Source organism: Motacilla alba, chromosome Z (genome assembly GCF_015832195.1).
Source record: "Motacilla alba alba isolate MOTALB_02 chromosome Z, Motacilla_alba_V1.0_pri, whole genome shotgun sequence".
Lineage (NCBI taxonomy): Eukaryota > Metazoa > Chordata > Aves > Passeriformes > Motacillidae > Motacilla > Motacilla alba.
In genome coordinates, this window is record NC_052046.1 from 75,476,234 (window position 1) to 75,489,870 (window position 13,637).

General features: G+C 58.1%; 1 protein-coding gene across 1 annotated transcript; it reads left to right on the top strand.

Annotated features, from left to right (window-relative positions):
• The first annotated feature begins 6,314 nt into the window (after positions 1–6,314).
• Positions 6,315–13,144, top strand: LOC119695580 (glyoxylate reductase/hydroxypyruvate reductase-like). The gene is made up of 9 exons (XM_038124359.1): positions 6,315–6,463; positions 6,934–7,064; positions 7,880–7,952; positions 8,305–8,421; positions 9,316–9,404; positions 10,594–10,698; positions 11,230–11,365; positions 11,644–11,774; positions 12,890–13,144. The coding sequence occupies exons 1-9, from the start codon at positions 6,393–6,395 to the stop codon at positions 13,009–13,011; spliced, it is 975 nt and encodes a 324-aa protein (XP_037980287.1). The 5' UTR covers positions 6,315–6,392; the 3' UTR covers positions 13,012–13,144.
• The last annotated feature ends 493 nt before the right edge of the window (positions 13,145–13,637 follow it).

Below are 13,637 nucleotides of genomic sequence, written 5' to 3' on the forward strand. Positions count from 1 at the left end.
AGGGAGTACATGGTGTGGCTTTTGCTTTTTGCTGGGCTTTGTGCTTTGCTCTTGCTCTGGCTTCTGCTTGCTCCTGCTTCGCTCTTGCTTTTGCTTTTGCTTCTGCTCGTTAGTTAGTTTAGCTAAGCAGTCCAAATCTTTTTCTCTGGACTGGTTTTTTTTTCCTTCCCTTTTTGGAACTACTCGAACCTGCTCCAGACTGGGACCTGGAAACACCGAGAGCTTGCACCTTGTGGCTGCAGCAGCCATCCAGTGCCAGAGGGACTGACAACAGAGCAACCACCCCCCAAGAGAGAGACTTTCTGAATTTGTCATCCTTTTCAGAGTGGTGAAGGAGTGTTATCACCCGGTATTGTGCATTCTGTGTGCTGGGGGTGCTGTGCCTGTTAAATAAACAGGTTCTTTCCACTTCTCTCCCAGGAATCCTTCCCGAGCCGGTTGGAGGGAGGGGCTGTGTGGGTTTGCTTTCTGGAGGGGCCTCCTTTTGCAGGTTTTCTCCCAAATTTGCCCTAAACTAGGACACATCTGATAGCTTTATCCTGAGACCGGAGAAGCTTTGGGACTCACTTGATTAAGAAAAGGACAAAGGACATCCTGGCCTGCGGCAAGAAAAAGAGTATAAGAACTGGACTGGAACTCACAATGGTGTGCCACTCCACTCTGGTGCACACAGGGGCTCAGAGCTGTGTACGTGTGTCACCCAGAGCCTAAGTCCTGAGCTAGACTCTGTCCAGTTCATGGCTGCCCCAGATTCTGTCATTCGAACACGAAATAAATTTTATACTTTGTTATTTTATCATAACTTGGCTCTCACAAATTACTGATTTGATTTGATCGGCAATTTCGTACATAACACCGCCAATCGGGGCCGTTTTCCACGGAAAACAGACGTCGTTTCCCCAGGGTCTGGGTGTCAGATCAGAGGTGGCTTTTGGGTGTCCTAGTTTCCACCGCCCACTCCCCTCCCTGCCTTCCAGCCCTCTTGGAAGGTTTGCAGTTTCCCGGAGCTGGGACAGCCGGGCCTGCCTGCCACAAGCCAGGAGGTGCAAGCAGAATGAGGTCTTTACCTGCCTGCATGGGGTTTACCCGGGAACCCCAAAATGGGAAACAAGGGATGGATATTGTTGTGTTTGCCCAATTATCCCATAAAAAAAAAAAAAAAAAAAAAAAAACCCAAACAGAATTAAATGTAGCAGCGATTTTAATTAAGTAGCTCAATATATATATGTATATAAAATTGAATGCACTCAGAATATTGACGATGTAATTTGGTAAAAGCAAGGGATAATTTGGCTCTTACACTAGTGCAAAAGCAAACAAAACAAAACAAAAAATGTTACCGTGTGGGGTACAGAGTGCAGGGCCTTTGGACCCCCGCCACCTCACGTGCAAGGTCATCAAGTTACAATTCCCCTTTTGATGCTGTGTGCCATCACCATCTCCTCCCATTTGCCATTGGTCACACCTGTATCTCCACCCTCATCATCACCTTCATCACACACGCTCCACCCTCCTTTCAGGTGGCCGCACCACGCTTCGGGGGTCGTCTGAGGAAGGCTTCTCCTCTTCCTCAGCGTCCTTCATTCCGCCTGTGGATTACACATGTGCAGCAAGCTGGTGTGGCGCGAGCCAAAGCTAACATAAGCCAATATCATGTTCCAACATTAAAGCAATAAATGTCATATAATTACCATGTTTCCCACTGAATTCTCCTCTCTTCCAGATAAATTCAGTAACAGTTATCTCTTGCTCCTTCCTGCTCGGAACATCTGCAGGAGAAGGGGGGAACCCCTCCTCTCTCTTCCTCTCCTTTTTTTGGCGTTTACCTTTTAACTGTTTTATTATTAATTTCTAATATTAATCACTGCATCAATATTGATTGCTGTTTCAGTTTTGTCAGCACGGATCACACCCGTTCACCACAGCTGCCCAGAGCCAGAGTGACAGAACCATCCTTTGCCCCCCCAAAAAGGAAAGAAGCCCAGAAGTTTCTCTCATCCATTAGGTGAAAAGCCACCTCATAGGACCCAGGGGACTTCACCTCAAACTGAAGGATAGCTAATTGGACACCAGCCAAAAAGCCCCACCTGGGCAATTTAGCAGAAAGAGAACTATAAGGCTAATCACTTTTGTGAGGGGTTTTACCAGGAGCACGACCTGTTGCACCTGGCTTGGTTTTTCCTGTTTGTTATTTTGCCCTTTATCAAACATTTTTGTTTCTAATGCTGCAGCAGAAGCCACCCTGCTTATTTTTATGCCTGCAAGGGAAGCTGAGCTGTCTTGGGTGCATTATGTTGGTTTTGAGAGCTCATTGGACCTGGCTCGACACACCAAACGTGACAGGCCTGTGTCCCTGTAAAGCATTAAACAGCTTTGCAATAATCACCTTTTGAAGTATAATTTTAGAATATTGCTTGTAGTAAGGAGCTTTGAAAATATAAGTTTAGAATATATGTAAAGGAAACATGCTCATCTCAACACCTTAGCAAAACAGCAAAAAGCAGCTTGAGAAAGGAAGATGAACATCAACCCAAGGATTGATAGCTTCGACCAAGGGAAGCTGGACATCACTGTTATGAGATTTATGGTCTTTGCAATTAAAAGGTGGGCCCACATCTGGAGTCTGGACCGCACCAGCTGGGAGGCCTCTTTCTTCTTTCGGAAGTCAGACCCCACCATCTGGGGATACTCCTTTCTGGGGTACATCCTGAGAAAAACTAACTCACAATAGTGTATAGAATTGTGATGTGAAAACTGGGAACAGAAACTGCTGAGAAGGCGTGTGTGCACCCCTATAAATACCTGTGAGCCCCAACCATCGGGGTGCAGGTGGAGGAAAACCTTCCCCCACTGCACCCAGCGCTGTTTGCTCATACTTTACCCCATTAATTAATAAATTGATTGCTGCTTGAATACTGGCCCAGTCAAGCTGCTTGTTTACACCAAGGTGCCAGCTCCAATGACACCCCGCTCAGCAGCATCACACAAACTCCCAAGCAATTATTAAAAAATAAAACCAATCCTGCTGGCACAATCTGGTGGTAATCACGACGAAGGGAAATCCCACCTGGAGCAGCAGAATTAATCCCAAACGCAGCCATTTTCAGGTGCGTGTACCTCAAACTCCGTGTTCCCTCTGCCCGCAGACTTTTGCTTCCTCGTCCTGTGTGAAAAACGCCAGTCACTTGTTTTTAAAATTTTAAAAGTTTCATAGTAATGAAATGGTTGTAAAAATAGGAATATGATTAGGGTAATAACAGTTTGGACAATTGGGATTAGGACAATGCGGGGCAATAAAAACAAAGAGTTACTGACAGTCCTGGTGCCTTTTCTGGGCAAAATAAGCCCGAAAAAGGACCCACGTTAACAGAGGATTAACCCTTAAAAGCAGCAGCCTGTTGCATATTCATACACCTCACACATGATGCAGAAATTCCATCCAAACACAGGATTCTGGCTGGGCAGTGTCAGCTTCTTCCTCTGAATCCTGACAGCACCTTCATGGCGGGAAGAAGTTCATTTCTCTTGGTAAAAGAGCAATAAATTCTCTTTCCCTGAAAGCTTTGGGTGTCCTGTGGCTGCTATCTCACTGCGAGTCCTTTCTTTTTTAAAAGATGTATCTTAGACTAGTTTCTATTTTAACATGATGTTATAACCTAAAACTGTATTTGACACACTACTTAAGAGAATTAACACAGCATCCCTTTCTAAAACAACACATACAATACTCATTTTAATATTTGTGAAAAGCCTGTCATAAAATATATTTTATGTATTTTATGTATTTTAATGTATCTTATCTTTAAATAATATTATTTTAATAATTAATAATTTTAATATTTTAATAATTATTTTAATATTTTAACTATTATTATTACATATTCTATTTTAATAATTATTAATTTTAATATTTAAATAATTATTTTGATAATATTTTAAATATTATTATTAGATCTTGTATTTTAATAATTATTAATTTTAATATTTAAATAATTATTTTGCTAATATCTTAAATATTATTAAATATTCTATTTTAATAATTATTAATTTTAATATTTAAATAAATATTTTGATAATATTTAAATATTATTATTAAATATTATATTTTAATAATTGTTAATTTTAATGCTTAAATAATTATTTTGATAATATCTTAAATATTATTATTCAATATTCTATTTTAATAATTATTAATTTTAATATTTAAATAATTATTTTGCTAATATTTTACATATTATTATCTATTATATTTAAATATTATTATATTATTTTGAATCTTTTATTTTAATATTATTGTTAAATATTATTATAATATTTCATATTTATGTGTTTTTTATTATTTACATTTTACGTATGTATTAGCCAGTCATACATACTTTTTTCACACAAGGCACAATTCTTCCCAAGATAATTTTTAGGAAGAAATATTTCTGACCCTGGGAGAAAGGAGAAGCAGTTCCAATCACCTGCTGTGCCTGCGTTTGCGCCAGAGCAGAATGCAGGGTGAGATCCTTTACCCGGAGTGGCGGTGGTTGTTTCCCTGGCCTGCCGGGGCAGGGCTGTGTGTGGGGACACGGCTGTGTGTGGGGAGAGCCACCAGACTCTGGGCAGCTCAGTGCAGAGCCGGGCGCCCGGCAGACTCAGGTCAGATCTGTAATGTGGCAGAGTGTAATACAGCGTGGAATAGTGCAGCATCGTGAGTCATTAATTACCCTTCTGATGAGACAGAGTCAGATGCCTCGTCCTGCGGGGTCTCACCCCCGGATTGGGGTGACCCCGAAAGATGGAAAAGTCTCTGCTCCAACCCGTGCCTGCAAAGAAAGACTCAGCAGTCCTCTGTTGTCTGTTCTCAAGGTTGTTCATTGTTGGTTATCTAAAGATTCTTCTCCTGAGCTGCTGTGGCCCGTTCAGCAGGTCAGACAGAGGCACACTGCCCTCCCAGGGGCTGCTGCCATCTTTGATATCACACTTTACGTGTTACATGTTTATGCTTTTTCCCCAATGCCTACTATCTATATTGAATGGTGACTGTCTACTCTAAACCAATCTGTGAGTGCCAACATCACCACAGACATGGAGGCTGGGAAGGAGAAAGAAGGAGCACAGGGCACACCCAAATCCCTCCATCTTAGAACCCCTGACCCCCATGGACAAAACTTGGACCCCTGCGTGCAAGGCTTAAAACCCCCCTGTACAGCACTCAGAAATCCTTCCTTTCACTTTGTGATACTTCTACTACAACACCTAAACTTGTGTGTGTGGCTTGTAATTCTTCATACAGAGTTGGTGATTTGCTCCACGGGCTAAGATCCAAACCCCACGTGTGTCTTTGGCTGCTGCCAGGGTCTCAGAGCCCCCTGCCCGGGGCTCTGCCCATCCAGGGCACCCAGAGGGGTGTCCTGGGTTCCCACATCGTCCTCTCCCGCCCGTCGGGGGTGAAAACATCCACTACAGGCTCCCCCGCCCCGCACCTGCAGTCACACACCGCGCTCCAACCAGGCCCCCAGGCCATTCAAACCTGGTTTAATTAATTAATGAGCACGGTCTCACCGCCCAGCCGGGGGGCAGGTGACCCATCCGGAGCCTGTGGGATGTCCCAGGGAGGCCCTGGGGGGAATTCACCCGAAGGAGCCCCGGCGCTGGGCGTGGGTGCGGGAGTGCGCTCACCTGTACGCGCAGGTGGGCGCCAGGCTGCGAGCGAGAGCGCGCACAGGTGTGTGCAGCCACGGGGGCACCCGGCTGCGCGACAGCTCCGGCACCACGGACACCGGCCTGTCCCCAGCCCAGGGCTCCCAGTGCCACCTCCAGGTGCCACCTGCAGGGCTGGGCACTCCCAACCCCCTGGGCAGCTCCAGCCCTGAGCCCCCTTTCCATGGGGAAATTCCTGCTGTTCCACCCTGAGGCCGCTCCCTCTGCTGCTGTCCCTGTCCCCTGGGATAAGATCCCAAATCCCCCCGGTGTGTCCCCTCCTGGCAGAGCCACAAGGGACCCCTGAGCCTCCTTTTCCTGTGCAGGGATGTCCCCACGCCCGGGGACGGCCACACCTGCCCGGGGACGGTCACACCTGCCCGGGGCTGTCCCGGGGTTGTCCCGGGCTGTCCCCCCATGTCCGTGGATGTCCCCCCCTGCCCGGGGCTGTCCCGGGGTTGTCCCGTGCTGTCCCCCCCTGCCCGTGGATGTCCCCCCCTGCCGGGGTTGTCCCGGGCTGTCCCCCCCCTGCCCGGGCTGTCCCGGCGGCGGGCGGGGCGCGCAGGAGGCGGGCCCGGGGCGGAGCGGCCCCGGCGCTCAGGGGCGGTTCCGGTGCTCCGGGGCGGTTCCGGTGCTCCCGGGGCAGTTCCGGCGTTCCCGGGCAGTTCCGGGCGGCTCGGGGCTGTCCCGGCGGTGGCGGTGCCATGGCCATGTCGGTGTTCGTGACGCGGCGGATCCCGGCCGAGGGGCTGCGGGTGCTGTCCCAGGCCAGCGGGTGAGCGCGGGGCGGGCGGGTCGCGGCGCCGGTGCCGGTGCCGGTGCCGGTGCCGGTCGGTGCCTGTCCCAGTGTCGCTCCCGGTGCCGGTCGGTGACTGTTCCCGCTGTTCCCCTTACCTGTGTCTCTGGCCCGGGGCCGCTCCCGGTGCCGGTTTCAGTGCCCGTCCCGGTGCCAGTGCCGGTCGGTGCCTGTCCCGGTGCCGGTGCCAGTCCCGGTCCCGGTGCCGGTGTGTGCCGGTGTGTGACGGTCCCGGTCCTGGTGCCAGTCCCGGTGCCAGTCCCGGTGCCGGTGGCGGTGCCGGTGTGTGCTGGTGCCAGCCCCGGTGCCGGTGCCGATGTGTGCCGGTCCCGGTGTGTGCCGATCCCGGTGCCAGTCCCGGTGCCGGTGCCAGTGCCGGTGTGTGACGGTCCCGGTGCCAGTCCCGGTGCCGGTGCCAGTGCCGGTGTGTGACGGCGCCGGTGCCGCAGGTGCCGCGTGCAGCAGTGGGACTCGGAGGAGCCGGTGCCGCGGGCCGAGCTGCTGGCGGGCGTGGCGGGGACCCGCGGGCTGCTCTGCCTGCTCTCGGACCGCATCGACCGCGAGGTGCTGGACGCGGCCGGTGCGTGCGGGACCCCGCTCCCCCGGACCCCCAGCCAGCCCCGGGACCCCCCAGCCTGCCCCCGACCCCTGCTCCCCCAGCCTGCCCCGGGACCCCCCCCCAGCCAGCCCTTCACCCACCCAGCCTGCCCTGGGACCCCCCTGCCAGCCCCGGGACCCCCCGCCAGCCCCGGGACCCCCCAGCCTGCCCCCGACCCCTGCTCCCCCAGCCTGCCCCGGGACCCCCCCCCAGCCAGCCCTTCACCCACCCAGCCTGCCCTGGGACCCCCCTGCCAGCCCCGGGACCCCCCGCCTGCCCCGGGACCCCCAGCCAGCCCCAGGACCCCCCAGCTGCCCCGGGACCCCCAGCCTGCCCCGGGACCCCCAGCCAGCCCCGGGACCCCCCCCCCCCAGCCAGCCCCGGGACCCCCAGCCTGCCCCGGGACCCCCCAACATGCCCCGGGACCCCCCAGCCTGCCCTGCGCTCACTCAGCCTGCCCTGGGACCCCCCAGCCTCCAACAGGACCCCCCAGCCAGGCCTGTGACCCCCCAGCCTGTCCCGGGACCCCCAGCCAGCCCTGCACCCACCCAGCCTGCCCCATGACCCCCCAGCCTGCCCCGGGACCCCCCAACATGCCCCGGGACCCCCAGCCAGCCCTGGGACCCCCAGCCAGCCCCAGGACCCCCAGCTTGCCCTGGGACCCCCCCCAGCCTGCCCCGGGACCCCCCCAGCCAGCCCTGTGACCCCCCCCCGAGCCAGCCTGGACCCCCCCAGCCAGCCCGGACCCCCCCAGGCTGCCCCGGGCCAGGCACGGCACCGCCCCTCGTGTGTTGCAGGGCCCGGCCTGAAGGTGATCAGCACGCTGTCCGTGGGCTTTGACCACCTGGCCCTGGACGAGATCAAGAAGCGGTAACGCTGCCCCTCTGCTGCCCCGCCCCAGCCTCCCCCTGCTCTGACCCCCAGCCCGGCCCGGGCCCCCTCCCCGGCACCCCCACATCCCGCGGGGGGCTCTCGGGGCGGCTGGGGTCAGCCCCCTGCTCCCCTCTCGGGGCTGGGGGTCACCGGGAGCAGCCTTGGGGTGCCGTGCCCAGCCGGGGCAGCCTGGGAAGGGGGTGGCAGGAGGGCTGGCGTGTCCCTGTGCTGGGGACAGGCACCGTGCTGGCTCCCCGGGGTGGCGGGGCAGCCCCCAGAGCCCCCCGTGCCCGCTGCAGGGGCACCCGGGTGGGCTGCACCCCTCACTGCTGCCCCGTGCCCGCTGCAGGGGCATCCGCGTGGGCTACACCCCCGACGTGCTGACCGACGCCACGGCCGAGCTGTCGGTGGCCCTGCTGCTGTCGGCGTGCCGCCGGCTGCCCGAGGCTGCCGAGCAGGTCAGGAGGTGAGCGAGGGACTTCCGAGGCTGCCGGGGCCGTGCCGGGGCTGGGGACAATCGCCCCGGGCCAGGGCTGTGACAAGGGGCTGGGGACAAGGGGCTGGGGCTGTGACAATGGCTGGGGACAAGGGGCCAGGGGTGTGCCAGGGGGCTGGGGACAAGGGGCCAGGGCTGGCACAATGGGCTGGGGACAAGGGGCTGTGCCAAGGCTGTGACAATGGCTGGTGACAAGGGGCCAGGGCTGTGACAATGGCTGGGGACAATGGGCTGTGCAGGGCTGTGACAATGGCTGGTGACAAGGGGCTGGGGCTGTGACAATGGCTGGGGACAAGGGGCTGGGGCTGTGACAATGGCTGGGGACAATGGGCTGTGCCAGGGCTGTGACAATGGCTGGGGACAAGGGGCCAGGGCTGTGACAATGGCTGGTGACAAGGGGCTGTGCCAGGGCTGTGACAATGGCTGGGAACAAGGGGCCAGGGCTGTGACAATGGCTGGGGACAAGGGGCTGGGGACAAGGGGCCAGGGCTGTGACAATGGCTGGGGACAAGGGGCTGGGAACAAGGGGCCAGGGCTGTGACAATGGCTGGGGACAAGGGGCTTTGCAGGGCTGTGCCAATGGCTGGGCACAAGGGGCTGGGGACAAGGGGCCAGGGCTGTGACAATGGCTGGTGACAAGGGGCTGGGGACAAGGGGCCAGGGCTGTGACAATGGCTGGTGACAAGGGGCTGGGGACAAGGGGCCAGGGCTGTGCCAATGGCTGGGGACAATGGGCTGTGCCAGGGCTGTGCCAATGGCTGGGGACAAGGGGCCATGGCCAGGGGTTCGTGCAGCTCACAAGGAGCACCTGGGCTGGGCTCTGAGCGTCCCCTGCCCCTGTCCCTGTCCCTTTCTCCCTGCCAGCGGCGGCTGGACCACCTGGAAGCCGCTGTGGATGTGCGGGTACGGCCTGTCCGACAGCACCGTGGGCATCGTCGGGCTGGGCAGGATCGGTAAGCTCCTGCTGATCCTGCAGCTGATCCCAGGGCTCCCAGGGCTGATCTCTGTCCCCAGCAGGTGGGCTCGGAGCCTCCCCCTCAGCCTGGGCTGCTGCAAGGAGCCCTTGCCAGGGTGGGAGGGCTGGAACGAGGTGGTCTTTGCCTGGCTTTTCCAGCCCAGGCTGTTCTGGCTCTCTGTGGCTGTGGTGGGCTGGTGCTCAGCTGTTTCAGCCCCTGGGAGCCTGCAGAGCCTCTCCCAGCAGCTCTGCTCGCACCACCCCCAGCCCTGCAGCACCCTGCCTCCCCCTGTGCTGGGCTTGACACAGTGGCAGTGGCAAAGTCCACGCTGGATGGTGCCCAGTGTCCTGTGGACTTTGTCCTGTGCTGATCTCTGCTATCAGGGCGACCCCCAGATGTGTTGAAAGTCCTTTTCCCAGCCCAGCTGTTGAAGGAGTCAGGACTCTTGGGCTGCAGTTCTCAGGGCTGTTCATTAATTGTTATCTGAACATTTTCTGCCTGGCCTGCCGTGATCTGCTCAGCAGCTCAGCCAGGGGCATGCTGCCCTCCCACGGGGCTGCTGCTGTCTGTGACACTAAAAACTACGTGTGCTGTATGTACAGTTCTGTTCCCAGAGCTGTCACCTGTGCCAGACAGTGACTGTCCACTCCAGACCAGTCTGGAAGCGCCAGCATCCCCCAAACCATGGGGGCCAGGAAGAAGAAGGAAGAAGGGCAGGGCCCGCCCTGATTCCTCCCCTTGGAGCCTCAGCAAAGTCCCAAACCCCCACGTACAGAATCCTCACACTGTTCCCTCACCCTGTGATCATTGCTGCTGTGCTCTCTAAACCTGTGTGACATTCAATTCTTCATGTGAGGTTGGCAGCTGGCTCCATGGCCACACTCAAAGCCTCGGGGGTCTGTGGCTGCACGCCAGGGTCTCTGACCCCCGGCCAGGGCTCCGGCAGCAGCCCATCCTCGCTGCCAGGGCAGCCTGGTGCCCCTGGGCCCCTTCCCGGGGCAGAACACCTCCCAGCCACCCCAGAGCCGGGCAGGGGTGACCCCGCTGCAGCAGCCCCGCAGGAGCCGTGCCGTGCCGTGCCGTGCCGTGCCGTGCCGTGCACAGCAGGGCTGCAGGAGCCGTGCCGTGCCGTGCTGTGCCGTGCCGTGCAGCCAGAGCAGCCCAGCCCCTTCCTCCCTGCCTGCAGGACAGGCGGTGGCCCGGCGCCTGCAGCCCTTCGGCGTCAGGAGGTTCCTGTACACCGGCAGCGGCCCCAAGCCCGAGAGCGCCGCCGAGTTTGGGGCTGAGTTTGGTAAGGGGGACCCCAGGGCAGGGGGGGTCAGCCACCAGCCGGGGAGCACCGCGGCTGGCACAGCCCCGGGGGGGTCACTCACGGGGCTTGTCACCTGCAGGGTGGGACCTGGCGGGTCTGGGGGCTCCTGGGGGGGGGCTGGGGGGTCTGGGGGCTCCTGGGTGGCAGCTGGGGGTCTGGGGGCTCCTGGGTGGGACTTGGGGGATCTGGGGGCTCCTGGGTGGGACTTGGGGGTCTGGAAGCTTCTGAGGGGTCTGGGGGCTCCTGGGTGGGACCTGGGGGATCTGGGGGCTCCTGGGTGGGACTTGGGGGCTCCTGGGGGCTCCTGGGTGAGACCTGGGGGGGTCTGGGGGCTCCTGGTGGGAGCTGGGGGGTCTGGGGGCTCCTGGGGGACTTAGAGGGTCTGGGGGCTCCTGGGTGGGAGCTGGGGGGTCTGGGGGTGCCCGGGGGTCCTGCAGGCGCTGCAGCTGCCCCTGGAGCTCCGCCGAGGGCAGGGCTGGCTGCAGTGGGGCATCCCCCTGCTCTCCCCAGTGCCCCTCGCCAGGCTGGCCGAGGAGTCGGACTTCGTGGTGGTCACCTGTGCCCTGACGCCGGCCACGCAGGGCATGTGCGACAAGGAGTTCTTCGGCAGGATGAAGAAAACCGCCGTGTTCGTCAACACCAGCAGGTACTGCCCGCCCGGCCCCTGCCTGCAGAGCGGCCGCGGCCCTTCCACGGGTCCGAGGGCGTGGGGGGACCCGCTGGGCTCTGGGAACGGGCAGCACCTGCATGGCCGCAGCCACGGGGAGCCCGAGGCGCCGCGGGAGTGAGCCAAAGGCAGGATGGACGATCCAGGAGCACGCGCTGGGCAGCTGCAGCAGGGAGGGTCGGGCACGCCCGGAGAGGGTCTGAGCTCTGCCTCCGTGCGCCTGGAGTGACGCCAGGCTGTGGCCCTGGCCTTGGCAGGGGCGCTGTGGTGAACCAGGAGGATCTGTACGAGGCTCTGGCCCAGGGCCGGATCGCTGCCGCCGGGCTGGACGTCACCACGCCGGAGCCGCTGCCCACGGACCACCCGCTGCTGTCCCTCAGGAACTGCGGTGAGTGCGGGGAGCGGGCAGCTGTGGCAGGGACACCTGGGCAGCACCAGTGCGCTGCTGGCACAGGACAGGCAGGGCAGGTGTGCTTAGGTGGGCTGCCCTGGGGTAAGAACCCACCCGCGGGGTGCCAAACAAGTGTGGGAGCTGTTTCAGTTTTCCACAGAGCTGTTGAGATAGCCCTTGTGAAGGCCCTTCATTCCGTGTGTGAAAGTCGTGCAGGATCTGGCATCAGCAGGGGCACGAAAGAGGAGCCCATTCCCGGCTCGGGCCCTGCCCAGCTCGGGTGTTCCGTGGGCTCCTGGGCACAAACGGGGCTGGGAAAGATCCCCCCTGGCTGAAGATGGGCTGCTGGCTTTGCCTGGAGGGGTCCTGGCAGAGCTGCTGGGCTGCCGTGGGCGTGGGCAGCCTGTCACCTGGGCGCTTCAGGTGCTGTCACCTGGGTGCTTCAGGCGCTGTCACCTGGGTGCTTCAGGCACTGTCACCTGCGTGCCTCAGGCACTGTCACCTGGGTGCTTCAGGCGCTGTCACCTGGGTGCCTCAGGCGCTGGGAAGGTGGCACATGGCACATGGCACATGGGGCAGGAGCAGGGCCAGCACTGAGACCTGTCTTCTCAGGAGGAGGACGATGCAGCTGAGGAAGGATGGCTAGCAAGGAGCTTGCGTGGCCAGTGTCTCCCCTGTCACAGGCTGTCCTCCCTCCATGGGGAGAGGGTTTCTGGGGTAGGAAAAGGAAGTTCCAAAAACAAACCACAGGGACATCCATGAAAATCTGGAACTGCCCGTGACTGTCTCTCTCTGAAGTACAAACCTAAAGCTGCTGTTTTTTTGCCAAAGCTCATTTTTTATTTGCCTTGTTTCTCAAAGTAGGCAGCGTGAGGAGTGATAGGAGCAGAGACTTTCTGGAAATACCTGCAGGGCTGGGAGATGTGAGAGCTCTGAAACAAGAGCAGGCAGGGCGCAATTCCCACGCGTGCCTTTACTGCACACATTATCACAGCAGTAACATCACTTATTTATTAACACACCGACGCCATCCCCCGGGTGCTGCTCTTCTGAGAGCCCCGGGAGGGGCAGCGCGGGCTGGCAGGCGAGCGGTGTCCCTGCTGTCCCCGCAGTGATCCTGCCGCACATCGGGAGCGCCACGTACGCCACGCGCAGCACCATGGCCGTGCTGGCTGCCAGGAACCTGCTGGCTGGGCTGCGAGGGGAGCCCATGCCCCACGAGCTGAAGCTCTGATGATGGCCAGACCCCGTGGCCAGACCCTGATTGCCAGACCCGATGGCCAGACCCTGCTCCAGCAGCGCCGAGGGACGCCAGCCCGTGTCCCCTCCCCTGCGGTGGCCCCGAGCCATTAAAGAGTGGCAGCCAAGGTGTGGTGCTGGTGTTATTTGGGAGCAGGGCGTGTGGTGGGCGCACTGGGGGTGCCAGCAGGCCGTGGGGAGGGGCTGGCCCTGCACCGGGGAATGTTTGCTGTGGTTGGGTTTGAGGGGTCCCAGGATGAGGGGAGAGAGGAGAATCGTGACTGTGTGACAGAAGGCTGATTTATTATGTTATGATATATATTATATTAAAATGCTGTATTAAAACTGTACTAGAAGAGCAGAGAGAAAGGATCCATCAGAAGGCTGGGCAGGAACAGAAAGGAATGAATAACAAAGGCTGTGACTGAGCAGAGTCTGAGCCAGCTGCATCCTTGATTGGCCATTAATTAGAAACACCTCCATGGACCAGCCCCAGATGCAGCTGCTGCACCCCACAGCAGCAGCAGGGAGTTCTTGGTTACATTTCATTCCTGAGGCTGCTCAGCTTCTCAGCAGAAGAAAATCCTGGCAAAAGGATTTTCATAAAATATGGTGGCAGTT

Excerpts from the sequence above, each read along its gene's own strand:
- LOC119695580 (XM_038124359.1), top strand. The coding sequence starts at position 6,393 with ATGGCCATGTCGGTGTTCGTGACGCGGCGGATCCCGGCCGAGGGGCTG. Across the intron at positions 6,464-6,933 it reads GTGCTGTCCCAGGCCAGCGG|GTGCCGCGTGCAGCAGTGGG; the intron begins GTGAGCGCGGGG and ends CCGGTGCCGCAG. Across the intron at positions 8,422-9,315 it reads GCTGCCGAGCAGGTCAGGAG|CGGCGGCTGGACCACCTGGA; the intron begins GTGAGCGAGGGA and ends TCTCCCTGCCAG.